Source organism: Mastomys coucha, unplaced genomic scaffold (genome assembly GCF_008632895.1).
Source record: "Mastomys coucha isolate ucsf_1 unplaced genomic scaffold, UCSF_Mcou_1 pScaffold5, whole genome shotgun sequence".
Classification (NCBI taxonomy): Eukaryota; Metazoa; Chordata; class Mammalia; order Rodentia; family Muridae; genus Mastomys; species Mastomys coucha.
Genome location: NW_022196911.1, coordinates 24396686 through 24415461, shown reverse-complemented (window position 1 = coordinate 24415461; position 18776 = coordinate 24396686). Strand labels below are relative to the sequence as shown.

The 18776-nt window shown below is 49.0% G+C and overlaps 4 protein-coding genes across 12 annotated transcripts in view; 2 read left to right on the top strand and 2 right to left on the bottom strand.

Moving 5' to 3' along the window:
• Positions 1-3679, bottom strand: part of Rps2 (ribosomal protein S2) — a 12218-nt gene extending 8539 nt beyond the window's left edge. Inside the window, exons 1-2 of the mRNA XM_031352037.1 lie at positions 3598-3679; positions 2317-2439 (exon numbers count right to left, since the gene is read on the bottom strand). Coding sequence (XP_031207897.1) covers positions 2317-2439; positions 3598-3630 — 156 coding nt within the window. The 5' untranslated portion in view covers positions 3631-3679. The remainder of the gene's footprint in view (positions 1-2316; positions 2440-3597) is intronic.
• On the top strand, positions 3664-5365 carry Rnf151 (ring finger protein 151). Its single transcript, XM_031351379.1, has 4 exons — positions 3664-3780; positions 4094-4239; positions 4361-4457; positions 4848-5365. The coding sequence occupies exons 1-4, from the start codon at positions 3679-3681 to the stop codon at positions 5316-5318; spliced, it is 816 nt and encodes a 271-aa protein (XP_031207239.1). The 5' UTR covers positions 3664-3678; the 3' UTR covers positions 5319-5365.
• Positions 5366-11051: 5686 nt separating this feature from the next.
• On the top strand, positions 11052-17591 carry Tbl3 (transducin beta like 3). The gene is made up of 22 exons (XM_031351366.1): positions 11052-11234; positions 12591-12642; positions 12733-12828; positions 12955-13002; positions 13107-13248; positions 13332-13416; positions 13496-13666; positions 13744-13819; positions 13898-13991; positions 14075-14256; positions 14346-14487; positions 14571-14629; positions 14909-15012; positions 15626-15773; positions 15865-16095; positions 16183-16253; positions 16333-16489; positions 16578-16636; positions 16854-16957; positions 17045-17116; positions 17203-17361; positions 17452-17591. The coding sequence occupies exons 1-22, from the start codon at positions 11194-11196 to the stop codon at positions 17562-17564; spliced, it is 2406 nt and encodes an 801-aa protein (XP_031207226.1). The 5' UTR covers positions 11052-11193; the 3' UTR covers positions 17565-17591.
• Positions 17592-17709: 118 nt separating this feature from the next.
• The window catches only part of Noxo1 (NADPH oxidase organizer 1), a 5073-nt gene continuing 4006 nt past the window's right edge, over positions 17710-18776 (bottom strand). For 6 of the 9 annotated variants that reach the window (XM_031351369.1, XM_031351368.1, XM_031351367.1 and 3 more), the window contains exons 7-9: positions 18575-18688; positions 18226-18367; positions 17710-18099 (exon numbers count right to left, since the gene is read on the bottom strand). In XM_031351369.1, coding sequence (XP_031207229.1) covers positions 17865-18099; positions 18226-18367; positions 18575-18688 — 491 coding nt within the window. In that variant the 3' untranslated portion in view covers positions 17710-17864. Of the gene's footprint in view, positions 18100-18215; positions 18368-18574; positions 18689-18776 lie in introns of all 9 variants that reach the window. The other 3 variants (XM_031351372.1, XM_031351374.1, XM_031351375.1) reach the window with 2 other exon arrangements.

Sequence of the window (18776 nt, the reverse complement as noted above, 5' to 3'; positions counted from 1 at the left end):
ATTTATTATATCTAAGTACACTGTAGCTATCTTCAGACACTCCAGAAGAGGGCATCAGATCTCATTAGAGATGGTTTTGAGCCACCATGTGGTTGCTGGGATTTGAACTCATGACCTCTGAAAGAACAGTCCCTGCTCTTAACCACTGAGCCATCTCTCCAGCCCAGTAAAGCCACTTCTTAGTATTAAACCAAACAAACCACGGGGTAAAGGTCTATAAATGCCTGTGGGAATGGCTTGCATACCCATATCTGGTATTAATACGACATGGGTGGTGGTACTGAGGTCTAGTCCAGCACTGTCTGAGGTGGCCCGGAGGAGGTCATGAATGGATTTTTGTTGTTGGGTTGCTGGGGTGGGTTCTTCTCATTGGAATTGAAGGCCCCCATATATTTGTTGTCTGCCCCGACGTCCGTTTTCCGAATTTTGCCCAGTTATCTTATTACCATCCCTATCTCTCTTAGAGTGACACTCATTTGCCCAATGACTTCCTTGTTGACATTTAGGACATAACCCAGGTGCAGTAGGCTTTTTCTGAGGAACATTTTTTCCTCCGGGACAATTTCTTGCTATATGTCCTCATTGTCCACAATTAAAACAACTCCCTGGAGGGCCAGGGTTTTGTCTGTTTTGCTTATTATATTGGGTGGCCAGCATTTCTTGTAATGTTTTCCCTTTCATACCAGCGGCCATGGACAATCCCTGCACATATCCAGTACCTATATCAGCACAGAGTTTAATATAATCATTTAAGGTGGCTCTTCCTCTCCAGGGACGCAAAGCAGACTGACACACAGTATTTGCATTTTCAAAAGCTAACTCCCTCACTAATATCATAGCCACATCAGTATCCTCTATCAGTCTAGAAGCAGCCTGTAACAAACGAGATACAAATTCTTGGAAAGGCTCATCAGGACCTTGTCTTATTTTAGATAATTCTTCTCTTTTTTTTCCAGATTTTGGTAATTTATGCTAGGCTCTAATGGCTGCCCATCTGATTAAATTGTAAACCTGGGGATCAAGATTTAATTGAGTTTGAATTTGTAAAAACTTCCCTGATCCTGTTAATTGTTCAAATGTTATTCCTCTCTGTCGAACAGCAGGGTCTTGAACATATTGGCCACAAATATCAGAATAATCATCTGTCCACAACAAGTATTCCCCTCCCTGATAAAACTGCCTTACATAAAATTTTCCAGGCTCCAGGAGGAAGGGGAGATGCAGCCAATGCTTCTAGAATTGCCACAGTAAAGGGGGCAGTAGGCCCATATTGTGAACATGCCATCGTTAGCTCTTTTAGTTGTTTATAAGGTATTGGCTCATAAGCATTAATAACCTGTCCAGCTTGTGTAACTCTTTGAACAACTGGATAGGCTTGGAACCCTTTTAATGGTTTTCTAGCTTTTTTGGCTTGTCCTAAGGATAATTGCAAAGGAGATATAGGATCAAATAATGTAGAAGGAGCGGGAGTATATCCCTCCTTAATAATGGCAGGGCAGGCAGCAAGGGGTGCCTTGGAATGCGATTGCATCCGTTGTTCCAACTCTGCAGCAGAGGCATTAGGAGCCGGAGCTTATCCGTACTCCTTTACAGCTTCATAAGTTTTTTGTAAAAATATCTTAGTGGGGCAGGGACAAGTATGAGAATCAAGCATCTCCTTCAAGGTTTTTGTCATATCTAGCAAATTCCCTCTAACCTCAGCAAATTGTTTTGGAGCTTGTTTTAAAGGAGTAGCTAGAAATGCTTTCTTAGAATGATATCTAGCAACTTCCTCCTCAAAGTCTCCCCAATCTACTTCACCTGGATCTGAATTATTGTCCTCTCTCCCTTCCGGTAAAGGATGATCAGGCTGCTCATACTTAGGGGGATCCTTGAGCACAGGAGGTGCTTAAGAGACAGCTGGAGGAGGATGAGGAGGTGGAGGAAGAGATTCAAAAGATCTACTCTTTCTTACACTCCCTTTAGTCACTCAATTCCATTTTTCCATTTCTGAATCCCCTCTCAAACAATCCTTTATAAGTGACCATAAGACAAATGTGTCTACAGGCACCTTCTCAGGTCCATGGGCAGCATAAAAAGCACAAATTCTTTCTCCAATTTTATTCCATGTCTCTATATTAATAGATCCTTCCTCAGGAAACCAAGGACGCACAATCTGTACAAAATCTAAAAATTTAACTATCCTAGATTTATTTTAACTCCTCTAGTACATAAAAGACTATGCAAAATGTGAGCAAACAATTCCCTTTCTGGCCCAATTGTATTGCCCATGATTTATGCTCTTGTTCTCGGAATCCCACGCTCCCTGTTACTTACTTTTAATTTCTGCCTCCGTCTGGTAACGGGTGGTCGTCCCTGTAGTCTCAGTGTTTCAGCTCTTCCCCGGGGGCGTTCCCGGGTTTCAGCACCATTTGTCAGATCCAGCAGACAAGAGTGATGCTGAAGTAGAGAGGGCGACTGAATGAGAACAAGAGGACTACCGATCTATTGGCAAATGGCAAAAAGCCTTTAATGTAAGAAGTCTTTTATAGTAAAACACAGTGAGGCTAAAAATAGAATCTAACAACAATCTTATAGCACAATTCTTGGTGTTTTCTCACGGCAGGAGCATGCTCAATTTCTCATTATCTTGCAGTAAATATTTTCCCCATGCCCAGGTGCATGAGGTTAGCTTCTTTGACCCTTGCACACACAGCTCTCACAAGAGCCTTGAATTTCTTCCAAAAACATCTTGGGTTCATGGAGCGGTTATGCCCTCAGCTGCAGGGAGATTATCAGAAGGTGCCCCCTCCTTGCCTTTCAGCAGAGGGGCCACCCCTCAATCTTCCCCACATTTTTCAGTTTACTGAGCATGTGTAGTCCCACAACAGCAAAGTCCCACCCTGTCAGATTACCTGGAGTGGCCTTTGGGTATACTCTTGTAGCTTCCAAGATGGCCTTCCCCTGAAAGGAGACTTGGGGGTAGGGGTTTTGAAACAGCATTTCTTTGTGTAGCTCTGGCTGTCCTGGATCTCACTTTAGATCAGGCTGGCCTCCATTAAGATCAAAGGAATGTACCATTGACATGGCCTAGCTAAAAGGAAGACCTTCAGCGAATGTCAGCCCCTCCATTACTGTTGCCTTAGGCCTATCTTATATCTTTGCTGTGGCTACGTGGCCAATGTAACCTCTGTCCTAATATGGAGACCATGTTCTACCCAGAGGGGAGAAGGCTACACCACAATATATATGATACACGCACACATACACACAATGGAGAACCATATATATATAAACTCCAATATATATATATACAATGGAGTTGTATATATATATAACTCCATTGTCTACCAAGGCCTTTCAGTCAACAATTGAAGAACCTCTGGGCTTTCCCACAGGATGGACCTCCTACTTTGGAACTTAACTCATGATGAAGGGATGTTAGTGGAGAAGGTCAATATCTAAACTGGCCACCCCATCAGTGGAGGCGCCACTGTGATTTTGCTGGCTTCAGGGAACCAGCCTTTAGAAGCTTGGTTCTCTTGCTTAGACAGCAGCCATCAGCCACAACTAAGGCAACACAGTGAATCCGTAGACTACTGAGTGGAGGCCACTCACCTTCGGAGGGAAAAGCAAAGGGTAGGTGGCCATGAGGTAGGTCCCAGTGGGCTCTGGACCAGAGCTGTTTGTGATTGGCCCATGCTGGACAATGCCACTGTGATGTCAGTCCACACGTGCTGTCAAACGGAGTCTCCTGAACCCCTTAGTCTCAGTGGAGCTGCCGTTCAGACACAGATCATGGTGAGCCCCTGCTCTCATCACCAGCTCTCTGAGATTTGTACCCAGCTGTCTAGAAATCGATTCTATTTCCCTCTGAGAATGGGTGACAGTCCTTTTATGGGACAGAAAACTTTCAGAAGGCTCTTAACTAGTATGCAGTAGAAACATTTCAGCTTCTTCAGACAGGAGTTGACAGTCTTGGGAGTCAGCCCCCACAGAAGGCTAGCTCCTTAAGTGTCTTTGTATAGCAGTTCTCCCTACTAAAAGATTGCTGGTATGAGTGCTGTGGCAGGGGCTTGCAGCCTTGGCCTTAACCCTGACCTGGCCTTTGCAGAGTGGTGGGTACGATCTCAACCTCTTTGCCAGCCCTCCTGACTGCAACTTCCTGTGTTCCATCTGCCATGGGGTTCTCAAGAGGCCAATGAGGTTACCATGCAGTCACATCTTCTGCAAAAAGTGCATCTTCCAGTGGCTAGCCAGGTGCGTTGGGAGTACAGGCAAGTGTTCTGCCTCCAGATGGAAAGGAGGGACTAGCTGGTTACCCCATGAAGGCTTGCTCTGGCAGGCTTATGACTGCCAGCATCATACTCATGCCTTCTAGACAAAACACCTGTCCATGCTGTAGAAAAGAGGTGAAAAGGAGAAAGATGGTCCAAGTGAATAAACTCCGAAAAACCATTGGCCGCCTACAAGTCAAGGTATCTCTGAGCATCCACTCCTGTCCTCCTTGGAGGTGGGGAGGAGAGGGGTCAGAAACAGAGCCAGAAGAGGTAGAAAGAACCAGGAATAGGCCAAAGCTCATAAAGATGGCAGAAGAGTATGAATCATGGGTCTACCACTTGCTGTGTGGGTCCCTTAGAACTTCAGGCATAATGTGGAGATTATGAGTCTCAGGGATGAAATGCCATAACTCTTCAGCCCTCTAACTTTACAAAATGTAGAAGCTTGGAATCACAAAAGCTTAGGAGGCTCCAGCGTTCACTTGTTTCATAGTCTGTGGATTATCATAGATTAGGGATTACCTGGGAGCCCCAGCTAGCAGTGGCTAACCTAGTTTAATACATACTGAGCTTTCTCATACTCCCTAGTGCAAGAACGCTGCAGCTGGCTGCTTGGTGACATGCCCTCTGGCTCATCGCAAGGGGCATCAGAACTCATGCCCCTTCGAGCTGATGGCCTGCCCCAATGAGGGTTGCACTGCGCAAGTTCTGCGTGGGGTCCTAGATGAACACCGCCAGCATTGCCAGCAGAATAGACAGCAGCGCTGCCCCTTAGGCTGTGGAGCCACCCTGGCTGCCTTGGAGGGTGAGCGCCACAACTGCTACCGCGAGCTACGTGACGCTTGGGTCCAACGCCATGAGCGCAACCGGACCCTGCTGCTGAACCTGCTGGGGCGTGTACGCCGGGTGTACCGCACCACCAACCTCATCCGCCGGCAGCTGGCACAGCTGAGCAACTTCCTGGAGGATGATACCCTGCTCCTGAATGGCCAGGTGCAAGAGACTGAGGTTGCCCCGGAGGCTGAGATGTGGGGTGCGCAGGGCCAAGGTGTCTTATAGAGGAGTTAAATAAACGCTGAGCCCGGGCCTGGTCCACCTCACAGCTCCAGTCCTCTGTGCCTTCTATGTGTTCTGTTGTCCTTGTCACCCCTGCAAACCTTCCATATCAGACACTGCCCTTTCTCCCATAGATTGTTCTCCCAGACTTTCTTTTTGCCCAATGAGACAGGATTTCTCTGTACAGGATGTAGCTCGGGCTTTGTGCCACAACCGCCCCTCCATCTCCCAGACACTTAAGTTCTCTCCCCATCTTGCAAAGTTTCCCCTTCTTCATTAACCCACCTTTTCTCTCCATGGCTTTTCTATACCTTCCTACCAGACTAATAGCTTCCTCGCTGTTAATACAAATAACTCAAAACACTAACAAAGAATAGAAGTCAAAGAAATCTGTGTTCTCTTGTACTTAGTGTCCTCTGCACTCGCCCCCAGCCAACCAGCTCTCAACCCAAAGCACCTTGCTGAGAAAACCACAGGCCTCCAGCTTCACTACTTCAATGGCTCAGGTGTTGGCTTCTCAGTGAGGCAGCTTTACTACCTACCTTAAAATGGTCCTTCCGGCCCTCTGCAGCCCTCTGCAGCCCTCTGCGGCCCTCTGCGGCCCTCTGCCCTCCCTTGCTAAATCTGCACTGACACATATGTATTCAACTACTGTGAATGTTCTCTCCTCCCTGGAAACCCTACTTGGTCCACTGAAAATTGAGCTATGTAAGAGCAAGATTTTTAAGCCAGGAATAGTGCTGCATACCTTTAGAACTCTGGAGGCAGAGGCAGAGGCAGAGGCAGAGGCAGATGGCTCTCTGTGAGTTAAGGCCTACCTGGTCTACATACCAATTTCCAGGATAGCTAGGGCTACATAGACTCTGTCTCAATAAAACAAAAGGTTAGCTGGGCGGTGGTGGCACACGCCTTTTAATCCCAGTACAGAGAAACCCTGTCTCGAAAAACCAAAAAAAAAAAAAAAAAAGATGTCTCAGAGGTTAAGATCACTGACTGCTCTAAAAGAGGACTCAGTTTTCTTAATTGCACCACCTACATGGTCGATAACAACCGTCTGTTACTCAAGTTCCATGGGGTCTGATCCTCTCTTAAAGCTTCTGAGGCCAGGAGGCACACACCTGGTTCCCATACATACATACAAAACAATAAAAGATGTCTGTTTTCTTCCCTAGTATCGTCCAAGTGTCCAAAGCAATGTCTCATGGGCAGAAAGTGTGTATTCAGCAGGCAGTCTTTTGTTTTGTCTTTTTAAAACAGGGTCTCATTGTACTCTTCTGGCTGCCTGAAACTATGTAAACCAGACTAACCTTCAAATTCAGAGATACACCCACTTCTGCCTCCCAAGTGCTGGGATTGAAGGCATGCATGCCTTATCACACCCAGCTTTTTAACTCCTTACCGAACTCAGGGATCACAATCTGTGGTCCAAACTTATATTCAGTAAGCTAAATGTTGAAAGCAGGGACATCTTTTTTTTTTTAAAGATTTATTTATTTATTATATGTAAGTACACTGTAGCTGTCTTCAGACATCCCAGAAGAGGGCATCAGATCTCATTATGGATGGTTGTGAGCCACCATAAGGTTGCTGGGATTTGAACTCAGGACCTTCAGAAAGGCAGTCAGTGCTCTTAACCACTGAGCAATCTCTCCAGCCCCCGGGACATTTTCACTATTGTAGCTATTTGTAAAACGGTTTTGTTTGCTGTCCTTCAGCTCCTTTGTGGGCTCTTTATGGATTCTCCTTTTCTCTCTCCTAACACTATCTTCTCTGGCTCAGCTCAGCTTCTCCTGGCTCAGCTCAGCTTCTCCTGGCTCAGCTGCCACCCACAGTCCTCTCAGTCAGCCAGCCCAGCACACTGTCAAGCGTCTTCATTTCCAGCCTGATCAATCTCTCCTCTTCTCTGGCCATACACAGTCATCTTTCTCCCTGCGTCCACTGTCTTCTTGGACCCTGCTGTTCAGTCTCCTGGACCCTCCTGCCTCTCCTCAATCCCACTAGTCTCTCTCCTATGACTCTCAGACTCCTTACTCTCTCCCCTCCAACTTTCAGTCTCTACTACTGGCTTTAAAAAAAAAAAAAAGATTTATTTATTTTATGTATGAGTACACTGTAGCTATACAGATGGTTGTAAGCCTTCATGTGGTTCCTGGAAACCTCTGCTCACTCTGGTCAACCCCACTCGCTCCCGGTTCAAAGATTTATTATACATAAGTACAGCCAGAAGAGGGAGTCAGGTTTCATTACAGGTGGTTGTGAGCCTCCACGTGGTTGGTGGGATTTGAACTCTGGACCTTCAGAAGAGCAGTCAGTGCTCTTACCCGCTGAGTCATCTCTGCAGCCCTGCTACGCTTTTATATCCTCTCCCATTTCCAAGAATTAACTGTTACTGAAGAGTATAAGGTCATTTAAAGGGCCAGGCATATAAAATATTTCATACTACATCCCCCGACCCCATTTGTTTTAGCTACTACTTATGCAGTTTTGAAGCTGCTTCTCAATTCTTTCCAATGTCTTTCCCAACATTCTCAGGGGTCTGATGTGATCTTTCTGTAGATCTCTCAGGGGCACATCCATAGCAGAGAGAAGAACCTAACAGGGATGCTTCTCCCTGTAATGTGGGTGCTGATCCCTGAGACTCTTTTACTCCCAGACTATCTTATCTTCTAGTGTCTTGTGTCTTGAAGTTCCTCATTGAAGTCTCTTAATCTGTCACCAGCTCCATGAAACTTCAGCTTGTAGTCCTGACTTGAGCTTACAGGATGTGGTATTCAGCATAGTCTGTTTTAAACTTACTCATAGCAGCGCAGTGGTGGCGCACGCCTTTAATCCCAGCACTTGGGAGGCAGAGGCAGTGGATTTCTGAGTTCAAGGCCAGCCTGGTCTACAGAGTGAGTTCCAGGACAGCCAGGGCTACACGGAGAAACCCTGTCTCAAAAAAAAACAAAAAACAAAAAACAAAAAACAAAAAACAAAACACACACACACACACACACACAAACCTACTCAGAAGCCTGTTGTTGCCCTGCATTGTGGATGGCTCTGTATTTACAGGAGACCAAAGTCCTGCTCACAGGCCTGTCAGTGGCTAAGTGTTGAATGTTCCTTGTCCAGCTTTTCTGGCTGGCAGAGGAAGGCAGTGATTGGTCACGCTCTCGTTTCCTCTTTTTGGGTCAGCGTCCAGAGTTTTCAGAAGACCTTTGGGCAACTCTGAGCTTTATTAGCTTTGATGATATCCAAAGTTTTCCATTTCCTTTGGAAATATAAACAAATTCACAAACCCAATACAATGCATTCACTGATGTCCACTCTGATGTTAACACAGCCTTATAATATACAGGCTGATTAAACTGTACAGGACACAGTCCATACACTGATGTCCACTCTGATGTTAACACAGCCTTATCATATACAGGCTGGTTAAACTGCACAGGATTCATAAACCCAATACAATGCATTCACTGATTTCCATTCTGATATTAACACAGCCTTGTAATATACAGACTGATCCCATTCTGATGTTAATGCAACCTTATAATATACAGGCTGGTTAAACTGCACAGGGCACAATCCATTCACTGATGTCCACTCTGATGTTAACACAGCCTTATAATATACAGGCCGATTCCACTCTGATATTAACACAGCCTTATCATATACAGGCTGGTTAAACTGCACAGGATTCACAAACCTAATACAATGCATTCACTGATGTCCACTCTGTTGTTAACACAGCCTTATCATATACAGGCTGGTTAAACTGCACAAGTTTTTTTTTTTTCTATAACCCAGTGTGCGCCAGTCACTGTTTCTTTCTCATTAACACTCAGAGAATTTAAAGTTAACAAGCATTGTTTAGTCTACTTCTGGGGGGTCTTCATTCTTCCTTTTTTTTTTTTAAATAAGCATTTCTTTTAAGGTGAAATGAAATCTTAATACAACTGCTTGCCCCATAGGATTTTAGCTTTATGTGTATGAATGTTTTACCTCACATGTTTATATATGAGCCACGTGCATTACTGGTGCCATAAGGAGTCAAAAGAGGGCATTGGCTACCCTGGGAATGAATGAAGTTATGGACAGTTGTGGGTCATCATATGAATACTGGGAATCAAATCTAGGTCCTCTTCAAAAACAAGTACTCTAACCTGCCGAGCCATCTCTCAGCCAGTATAAGAATCTTTTTTAGAATATCATCCTTTCTTTCTTTCTTTCCTTCTCTCTTTCTTTCTTTCCTTCCTTCCTTCCTTTCTTCCTTCCTTCCTTCCTTCCTTCCTTCCTTTCTTTCTTTCTTTCTTTCTTTCTTTCTTTCTTTCTTTCTTGGCTTTTCAAGACAGGGTTTCTCTGTAGCCCTGGCTGTCCTGGAACTCACTCTGTAGAGCAGGGTGGCCTCAAACTCAGAAATCCGCCTGCCTCTGCCTCCCAAGTGCTGGGATTAAAGGCGTGTGCCACCACTGCCCATTGAATATCTTCATTTCTGTGAGTGACTTGGAGCTAGACATTCCCTGATATGCAGGTAGAAAGAGGGGGCATGACTAGGTAGTAAGAATTGTATTGGGGTTTTCTTAGCACACACACACACACTGGGCCAGGGAGATGTCTCACTGAGTAACTGCTGCCAAGCCTGATGATCTGAGTTTCTCTACACAGTGGAAGAAAGGAAGCTATCTCCATGTCCCCTCTCTATATGCATATGCTATGTGGAGCAGGCAGACGTGTGGCACACACATACACGCTAAGTGATAACTTGAGGGTATCAGAGATGCTGAGACAGATAGAGCTTGAGCCTGAAGCCTGTCTAGATTATCACACAATTCCAGACCAGCCTAAAACTAACAATACATAACCAGACTCTTTCTTAATCAGTTTTTTTTCTGAGACAGGGTTTTTCCATGTAGCTTTGGCTGTGTTGAAACTTATGCTATAGACAAGACTGTCCCTGAACTCGGAGATCCACCTGCCTCTGCTTACTGAATGTCAATTAATTTTCTTTTTAATATTTATTTATGTATCCAGTGTTCTCCCTGCATGTATGCCTGCAGGCCAGAAGAGGGCACCAGATCTCATTATAGATGGTTGTGAGCCACCATGTATTTGCTGTAAATTCAACGCAGGATCTCTGGAGAAGCAGTCAGCACTCTTAACCACTGAGCCCCAGCCATCTCTCCAGGATGCAAGTTAATTTCTTAAAAAATGTATGTACATAAGTGCTCTATCTGCATGTACACCTGCATGCCAGAAAATCGCATTATAAACGGTTGTCAGTCACCATGTACTTGCTGGAAATTGAACTCAGGACCTCTGGAAGAGCGGCCAGCACCTGCAAATTAATTTTTAATGAAAAGAAAACGCCGGGCAGTGGTGGCGCACGCCTTTAATCCCAGCACTTGGGAGGCAGAGGCAGGTGGATTTCTGAGTTCGAGGCCAGCCTGGTCTACAGAGTGAGTTCCAGGACAGCCAGGTCTACAAAGAGTAACGTTGTCTCAAAAACCAAAAAAAAAAAAAAAAAAGGAAAAAAAAAAACACAAAAGAAAGGGGGGGGAGGAAAGCTTTAAGCACCGCCGAGACACCAATCCGTTGTTCTAAAAGGCATCTTGTCTCGCAAAACCAAAAGAAAAGAAAAACATACACAATGAAAATAGTAAATTAGACGTTCTACTGCCAGCTGCCAGCCTCCACAATAGAAACACGCCTTCCGCTTCTACTTCTAGATGCAGAAGTCGGTTCCCAGTGTAAAGGGTCTCCCGGCGCGCGCTGATGGCGTCAGTCGTTGCGGCTCGTGACGTCATCACCACGTGCCTGGAAGTACAGAGTAGCTCACTGGCTGTTCCACGCCGGGAAAGGCTGCTGAGCTTGGAGGCGAGCTCTGCCCTGGGACATGGCCGAGACTGCGGCGGGATTGTGCCGCTTCAAAGCCAAGTAAGTTCTCGGAGGAGGCGCCCGCCGACCGCGAAGGGAAATGGGGAGGGACCGGAAAAGGGAGCCAGGAGTTTAGGAGGGGTGTGGATGGATAGTGATAGCAGGGTCTCTGAGTCCTGTGCTCAGTCAGCTCCCCTGTGAACAGCTGCTATTTAGTGCTAGGATAGGAAGAGGCTCTGCCTTTATCCATAGCGTGTAGTTTTCAGATAGATAATTTCCATCTGTCATTGAGTAGATTGAATTATGGCAAGCAAGCCCTAACGAAGAAAAGCCTCGGTGCTGACAGCATCTCTGTTGATGGGTTAACTGGTTGCAGAGTCTCGGAAGCTGGTTTTATTTGGGTGGGCAGACTTCCACGAACTGGACTTAGGGGCTTGGAGGGCAGGGCATTTAAATTTGGGAAGACCAGCCCAGCCCAAATAGAGGGTAGAGGCAGATGACCTGTTATAGGACCTGGACTAGAAGTAGTGGCTCTGTGGTGTTGACCATTAAGAAAGATAGGCAAAAGTCCTTCTGGGCAAGGCAGAGAATACTGTCACAGAAGCATGTGAGGTGTGAAAGGAGGGGAAGTTTTAAGCACTGTAGAGACACCCCTCCGTTGTTCTAGATGGCATTAGACAACAGAGATGAAAGCGTAGGTATGAAACCCAGTGAGGAAAAGCCAGGCAGTGGAGGTGCACGCCTTTAATCCCAGCACTTGGGAGGCAGAGGCAGGCGGATTTCTGAGTTGGAGGCCAGCCTGGTCTACAGAGTGAGTTCCAGGACAGCCAGGGCTACTCAGAGAAACCCTGTCTGGAAAAAAAAAAAAGAAAAAAAGAAAAGAAAAGAAAAAAGAAAGAAAGAAAAGAAAGAAACCCAGTCCAGTAAGGGGCCTGGAATGGCCACCACCATCACCTCCTAGGAAACTTCATTGGCTTGGCTTGGACCAAAGCAGTAGAGAGAGGGAAAGAGGGCAGCGTTGGAGTTGGCGGAGTATGGTGGCATGTTGGGCCTCACTGGTCAAGACTTTGAGAGTACATTACCTTTTCTTGGCCTCCCACAGCTAGTAGGGAGCCTCCAAAAGACCTCTATGCTGAAACCTGGGATGTTGGGTTTCCTCCACCTCAGTCCGGCCCATCTCTTCAGCATGTTTGTTGACCCCATGAAAGCCACTGAGGCATGCTCACCAGCTAGCTCTGGGTCTCAGCCTCTCCATAATCTGAAACATCCTCCCACGGAGATACTTGTTTTTCACCCCTGAGTTCCTGGGCACTCTGCAAGGGCAAGGATTTGGCTCATCTCTGGGAGAGCATCCGCTGTACTGGGCACTAGGGCAAGGACCTTAGGCTGTCACTCAGCATCCTATTCTCTTCTCAGCTATGCTGTTGAGCGAAAGATTGAACCTTTCTACAAGGGTGGGAAAGCACAGGTAACTATCCCCAGGGGCAATTAGGATAGGGGTTGGGGGTAGGGCAGGAAGTACTGAGTAGTTCCTTGACTGAGACCCTTTTGTCCCTAGCTGGACCAGACTGGCCATTACCTCTTTTGTGTCTGTGGTTCCAAAGTCAACATCCTGGATGTGGCCTTGGGGGCTTTGCTTCGGAGCCTGGAGCAGGTAAGGATAGACTGGGGCAGATGTGAGAGGCTAGCTGGGAGGGCAGCATGTTCTTATGGGGTTCTATATGGCCTTGGGAAGGGCAGCATGTTCTTATGGGGTTCTATCCGTCCACTCTTCCCTTAGGAGGACCAAGAGGACATTACTGCCTTTGACCTCAGTCCTGATGATGAAGTAAGTTGGGTAGGGGCGGTGAGTAAGCTCCGGTACTTCCCTTCCACACTGAATTGGCAAGCATCTATTATCTGCCATTTTCACTATTCCACACCCTCCCCCAGGTCCTGGTAACAGCCAGCAGGGCACTGCTGCTAGCTCAGTGGGCCTGGCGAGAAGGCACTGTCACTCGCCTGTGGAAGGCGATACACATAGCTCCTGTGGCCTCCATGGCTTTTGATGCCACCTCTACACTGTTAGCCACAGGTAGGACCCCAGCTAGGTGGGTGTGCTGGGGGGACACTAGGGCAGGATTCCGTACACCCTTAACCTCAAACACATTCCTACAGGCGGCTGTGATGGAGCTGTACGGGTCTGGGACATTGTGCAACATTATGGGACACACCACTTTCGAGGCTCGCCTGGTGTCGTGCAGTGAGTAGGGTGGTGGAGGAAGGATGGGCAGAGGCACCCCGCGTGGAAGTCCAGCTCATTTGTTTGTCCCTGCTTTCAGTTTGGTGGCCTTCCATCCAGACCCCACTCGCCTGCTGCTCTTCTCCTCAGCTGTGGACACTTCTATCCGCGTGTGGTCACTGCAGGACCGCTCGTGTCTGGCTATCCTGACTGCACACTATAGTGCTGTCACTTCTCTATCCTTTAGTGAGGATGGCCACACTATGCTCAGGTTAGTGGCTGGCTACTGGTGGGTGGAAAGGGGAAGCCAAGGCTGAGACTGTAACAGAGGGACCTGTTTCTTCTCAGCTCTGGCCGTGACAAGATCTGCATAGTTTGGGACCTTCAGAGCTACCAGACTACAAGGACGGTGCCAGTGTTTGAGGTATGAGTGGCTGCAGGCCAGGGCCAGGGATGGGCTACTTGGCTGTATCTTGGCTTGTCTAATCTTGTTCATCAACAGAGCGTGGAGGCCTCTGTGCTACTGCCCGAAGAGCCGGCTCCTGCGCTGGGTGTGAAGAGCTCAGGCCTACACTTCTTAACAGCTGGGGACCAAGGTGTTGGGGACTGGCCACACATGGACCAGGGGCTGGGGGAAGCCTGTGGACCTCATCCTTCAACAACCCTTGTTCTCCTACAGGGATCCTTCGTGTGTGGGAGGCAGCTTCTGGGCAGTGTGTGTACACTCAGCCACACATGCCAGGCCTACGGCAGGAAATGACCCATTGTACCCTGGCCCGTGCTGCTGGCCTGCTCCTCACCGTCACTGCCGATCACAACCTGCTTCTCTATGAGGCACATTCCTTACAGTTGCAGAAACAGGTGCGCATTTGCACCTGCCTGGTGCAGGGCCTTCGAGGTAGGCTTCTTTGCATGCAGGCCCTCACTCATGACCTTCCCGACTCCCACAGTTTGCTGGCTATAGCGAGGAGGTATTGGATGTTCGGTTCCTGGGGCCCAATGACTCCCACATCATCGTGGCTTCTAACAGCCCTTGCCTGAAGGTGTTTGAGCTGCAGACGTTGGCCTGTCAGATCCTCCATGGTCACACAGGCAAGTCCTGAGCCTGGAGCTGATAGTTTCCCTTCCCTGTCTCCTTGATACACGTTCTCTGACCATTCCCCCCTCTCTCCCAGACATTGTCCTGGCCCTGGATGTGTTCCAGAAGGGGCGGCTCTTTGCCAGCTGTGCCAAGGTGAGACCCCAGAAGAGATATGATGGCAGCTGGGTAGTGGTGGCACACACCTTTAATCCCAGCACTTGGGGGTTGGGGGTAGAGGCAGGTGGATCTTTGTGAGTTCGAGGACAGCTAGGGCTACATAGGGAACCTTGTCTTGAAAAACTGAGAGAGAAAGAGGGAAAGGGAGAGGGAAGAAAGGATGAGGGAGGGAGGGGGGATGGGGGGGCAGGCTTCCTAAGTGAAAACCAAGGCAAGAAAATGACCCATCATCTCTCCAACCCCTACTTTCCACAGGATCAGAGCATACGCATCTGGAAGATGAACAAGGCTGGCCAGGTGGTCTGTGTAGCTCAGGGCTCAGGCCACACACACAGTGTGGGCACCATCTGCTGTTCTAGGTAGTGGATCAAGACTGGGTCCAGGGGTATCCAAGGAGGGGGAGGCCCAAATTACTGAGTTCTAGCACAGGGTAGAGAATGAGTGTGTTCATTTGGCCAGCTATGGGGCTTTAGCAAAGATATGGATCAGAGAAGAGGCCCAGGGAGACTCAGGTGCCCTTGGAAGGTAGACAAAGTGGAAAGGGTGTGAAATGAGGAGAATGACTCTGAATGAGATCCTACTGGAGAAGGTGACCCTTCATTAAGAGCTTGACCCTATGCTGGGCAGTGGTGGCATACACCTTTAATCCCAGCACTTGGGAGGCAGAGGCAGGCGAATTCCTGAGTTGGAGGCCAACCTGGTCTACAGAGTGAATTCCAGGTCAGCCAGGGCTACACAGAGAAACCCTGTCTCAAAAAACCAAAAAAAAAAAACAAACAAAAACAGAAAAAAAAGAGCTTGACCTGTGCTTGGCACCAGTTGCTAGGTACTGAGGGCTGATGGGATAGGCAGAGGCATTTGGGGGTGGTGTTGGCCAGTCTGCTGAGATGATCCTTCTAGTCCGTGGGGCAGAGGGCAGCTCTTAGTGCACTGCAGTCTGAGCAGTGTCCCCGTCTTTCTTGTTGGATACAGACTAAAAGAATCTTTCCTGGTGACGGGCAGTCAGGACTGTACTGTGAAGCTCTGGCCCCTCCCTGAAGCTCTGCTCTCCAAGAACACAGCTGTGGACAGTGGCCCCATGCTTCTACAGGCCCAGACCACTCAGCGCTGCCACGACAAAGTAGCCAACCACACATGGCCTCTGGGATGGGGTGTGGCTGAGCCTTTGCTGAGATGGGTGTCTAAGTTTTGCTACCTGCTTTCATCACCAGGACATCAACAGTTTGGCTGTCTCCCCCAATGATAAGCTGTTAGCAACAGGCTCACAGGATCGCACAGCTAAGCTCTGGGCCTTGCCTCAGTGCCAACTGTTAGGTGTTTTTACAGGCCACCGACGTGGCCTCTGGAATGTCCAGTTCTCACCCACCGACCAGGTGCTGGCCACAGCTTCTGCTGATGGCACCATCAAGCTCTGGGCACTGCAGGACTTCAGTTGTCTCAAGGTAAGTGTTCCCTCCCCCTCAGTCCCCTCTGTAGTAATATACCTTCTCATACCCATAACACTTGGGTCCTCTGTCTCCCCCCTGCAGACATTTGAGGGACACGATGCTTCTGTACTGAAGGTGGCCTTTGTGAGCCGTGGCTCACAGCTGCTGTCTAGGTGAGTGGGCTAGGAGTCAGCTGGGGGTGCATGCTGAGGGACATGCCCCTACACTGAGCCCTTCCATTCTCAACCTCAGTGGCTCTGATGGGCTCCTGAAGCTGTGGACCATTAAGAGCAACGAGTGTGTGCGGACCCTGGATGCTCACGAGGACAAGGTCTGGGGGCTACACTGCAGCCGACTGGATGATCATGCCATCACTGGTGGCAGTGACTCCCGAATCATTCTCTGGAAGGTTTGAACCCTACAGGGTGGGGGTGGGATGAAGCAGGGCAAAGGACAACACTGGGGACAACACTTGTCTGACCCTGATTTGATCCCAGGATGTGACAGAAGCCGAGCAGGCAGAAGAGCAGGCCAAACGGGAAGAGCAGGTGATCAAGTGAGTCTGGGCTGGGTAGACCCCGCTGCATCCCCTCAGGAGCAGCATCCCTTGCATCTCCTAGCAGTACCAGTTCCTGCATCTAGCAGCAGCAGCAGCCCCTATATGTTCCTGCTGTGCAGCACAGGAAATGGGTTGAGGTGGGATTCATACTTATGGGTGCTCAGGCTCAGCCAGGGGTCTCTGAGTGACCATGTCCTTTCCTCTGTCCCCCCAGGCAACAAGAACTGGACAACCTGCTTCATGAGAAGCGGTATCTCCGGGCACTAGGCCTTGCCATCTCTTTGGACCGTCCCCATACTGTGTTGACTGTTATCCAGGGTCAGTGTGCCCCAGGAGGAGGCTGGGGTGGGGGAGGCTCCAGGGATTGATGAGCCCTTTCCTCAAGCTCAGACTTTCCTCTCCTAGCCATCCGGAGGGATCCTGAGGCCTGTGAGAAGCTGGAAGTTACTGTACTCCGACTTCGAAGAGACCAGAAAGGTAGTGGGCAGGCTGGAAGGAACCAGGCTGGGGATGGGGATAGCCTGGTGGGCAGAATGGGGTTAGTGACCATCTGTTACCTACAGAGGCCCTGCTGCGCTTCTGTGTCACGTGGAACACAAATTCCAGACATTGCCATGAAGCCCAGGCTGTGCTCAGTGTGCTGCTGCAGCATGAGGCTCCCGAGGAGCTTCTGGCCTACGAGGGGGTGCGGGGGGCGCTGGAGGCCTTGCTGCCCTACACTGGTATGTGACATGACCCTGGGTCCAGGGATGCTCCTGGTGGGCTCACAGACAACCCCTACCCGAGCCTGAGCCTCCTCTGTCTTCCTCTAGAGCGGCACTATCAGCGGTTAAGTAGGACACTACAAGCAGCCACCTTCTTGGACTTCTTGTGGCACAACATGAAGCTGTCCCCACTCCCTGCTGCAGCTCCTCCAGCCCTGTGAAACACATAAAAGTTACTTTTCTAACTTGGCTTCTCATGTGAATCTGATCAATCCCTCCCAAAATCCTTGGCCACACTTGGCCAAGCAAGGCGTCATCTGTAGGAATTCAAGCCTACCCCTGCCTCAGTCCCTTAGTGCACAGCGATTTGGGTGAAATCATTCCAGTTTTATTTAGAGGAACTAGAAAGTTGGCTGGCCCATGGCCCTGCCAGCCATAGAGCCCATCCCTCATCCTGCTTTTTTAGGGAGGTCTGGATCAGGGTTTTGACAGTATAACCTCTCTGCGGGGCAATACAATCCTCAAGGGGGAACCCGGGCCCCTTGTTCCTGTTCCAGTGCCCTGCGGGTGATGGAGCAGCATCTGCTCTGGATGGCACTCATACAGGGACGAGTCGGCACTACAGGGGGAATGGTCCTGTCCTCAGCCACCTCATCTGCCCCACTGCTGTCTGGGAGCCCTGGCCTGCCCAGGAGGGAGCCCAGCCCTTCAGGTTTCAGCAACACTGCAGGGAGTAGGCCTGTCCGACCCTTATACCTGCAAGAAAAGCAGGGCTTGGTTAAGGATTTACTATGTTCCTGTCCCACCAGGCGGGGCCTGCCACTGTTCCACCACACACACACACACACACACACACACACACACACACACACCTCGCTGTACCTGCATAGCCACCAGCCTCGGTCTGAGATTTCCAGCACATTTACACATGCCCCTGAGGGCACAGATAGCTCATCAGGGCGGCTGCCGTCATAGGCCTGGGTAGCACAGAACTGCCTCCCTGGGATAGGTATTTGGGGGGTCACTGTGAGATGCAAGGCCAGGGTCACCACCTTTCTCTGGGGTTGCCTCCAGGTACCCTGGACTGCTCTGAATCCCACTTGGGCTTTCTCCTGGCTCAACATGCACCCACATGCCTAGTGCCCTACTACTACCTCCCTCCTGGGCGTGGTCTTGGCTGTGCCAAAGGTCCATTCATAGTGGTGAGTTTATAGTAGGGATGGGCTCATACCACTGGCTTGCCAAGCCAGGCCTGACTCCTGGCCTTGGCCCTTTGCTACCTCCTCCAGGTAGGGAGCTGGAAACCAGGCTATCTGCTGATCCTTGTTCTCCACCAGCCACCAGCCTGTTTGAGAGACCAGGAAAGGGCTCAGATGCCTAGGTCTGCCTCCATTTTGATCTGAGGGAACCCCTCGGGTTCTTTTTTTTTTTTT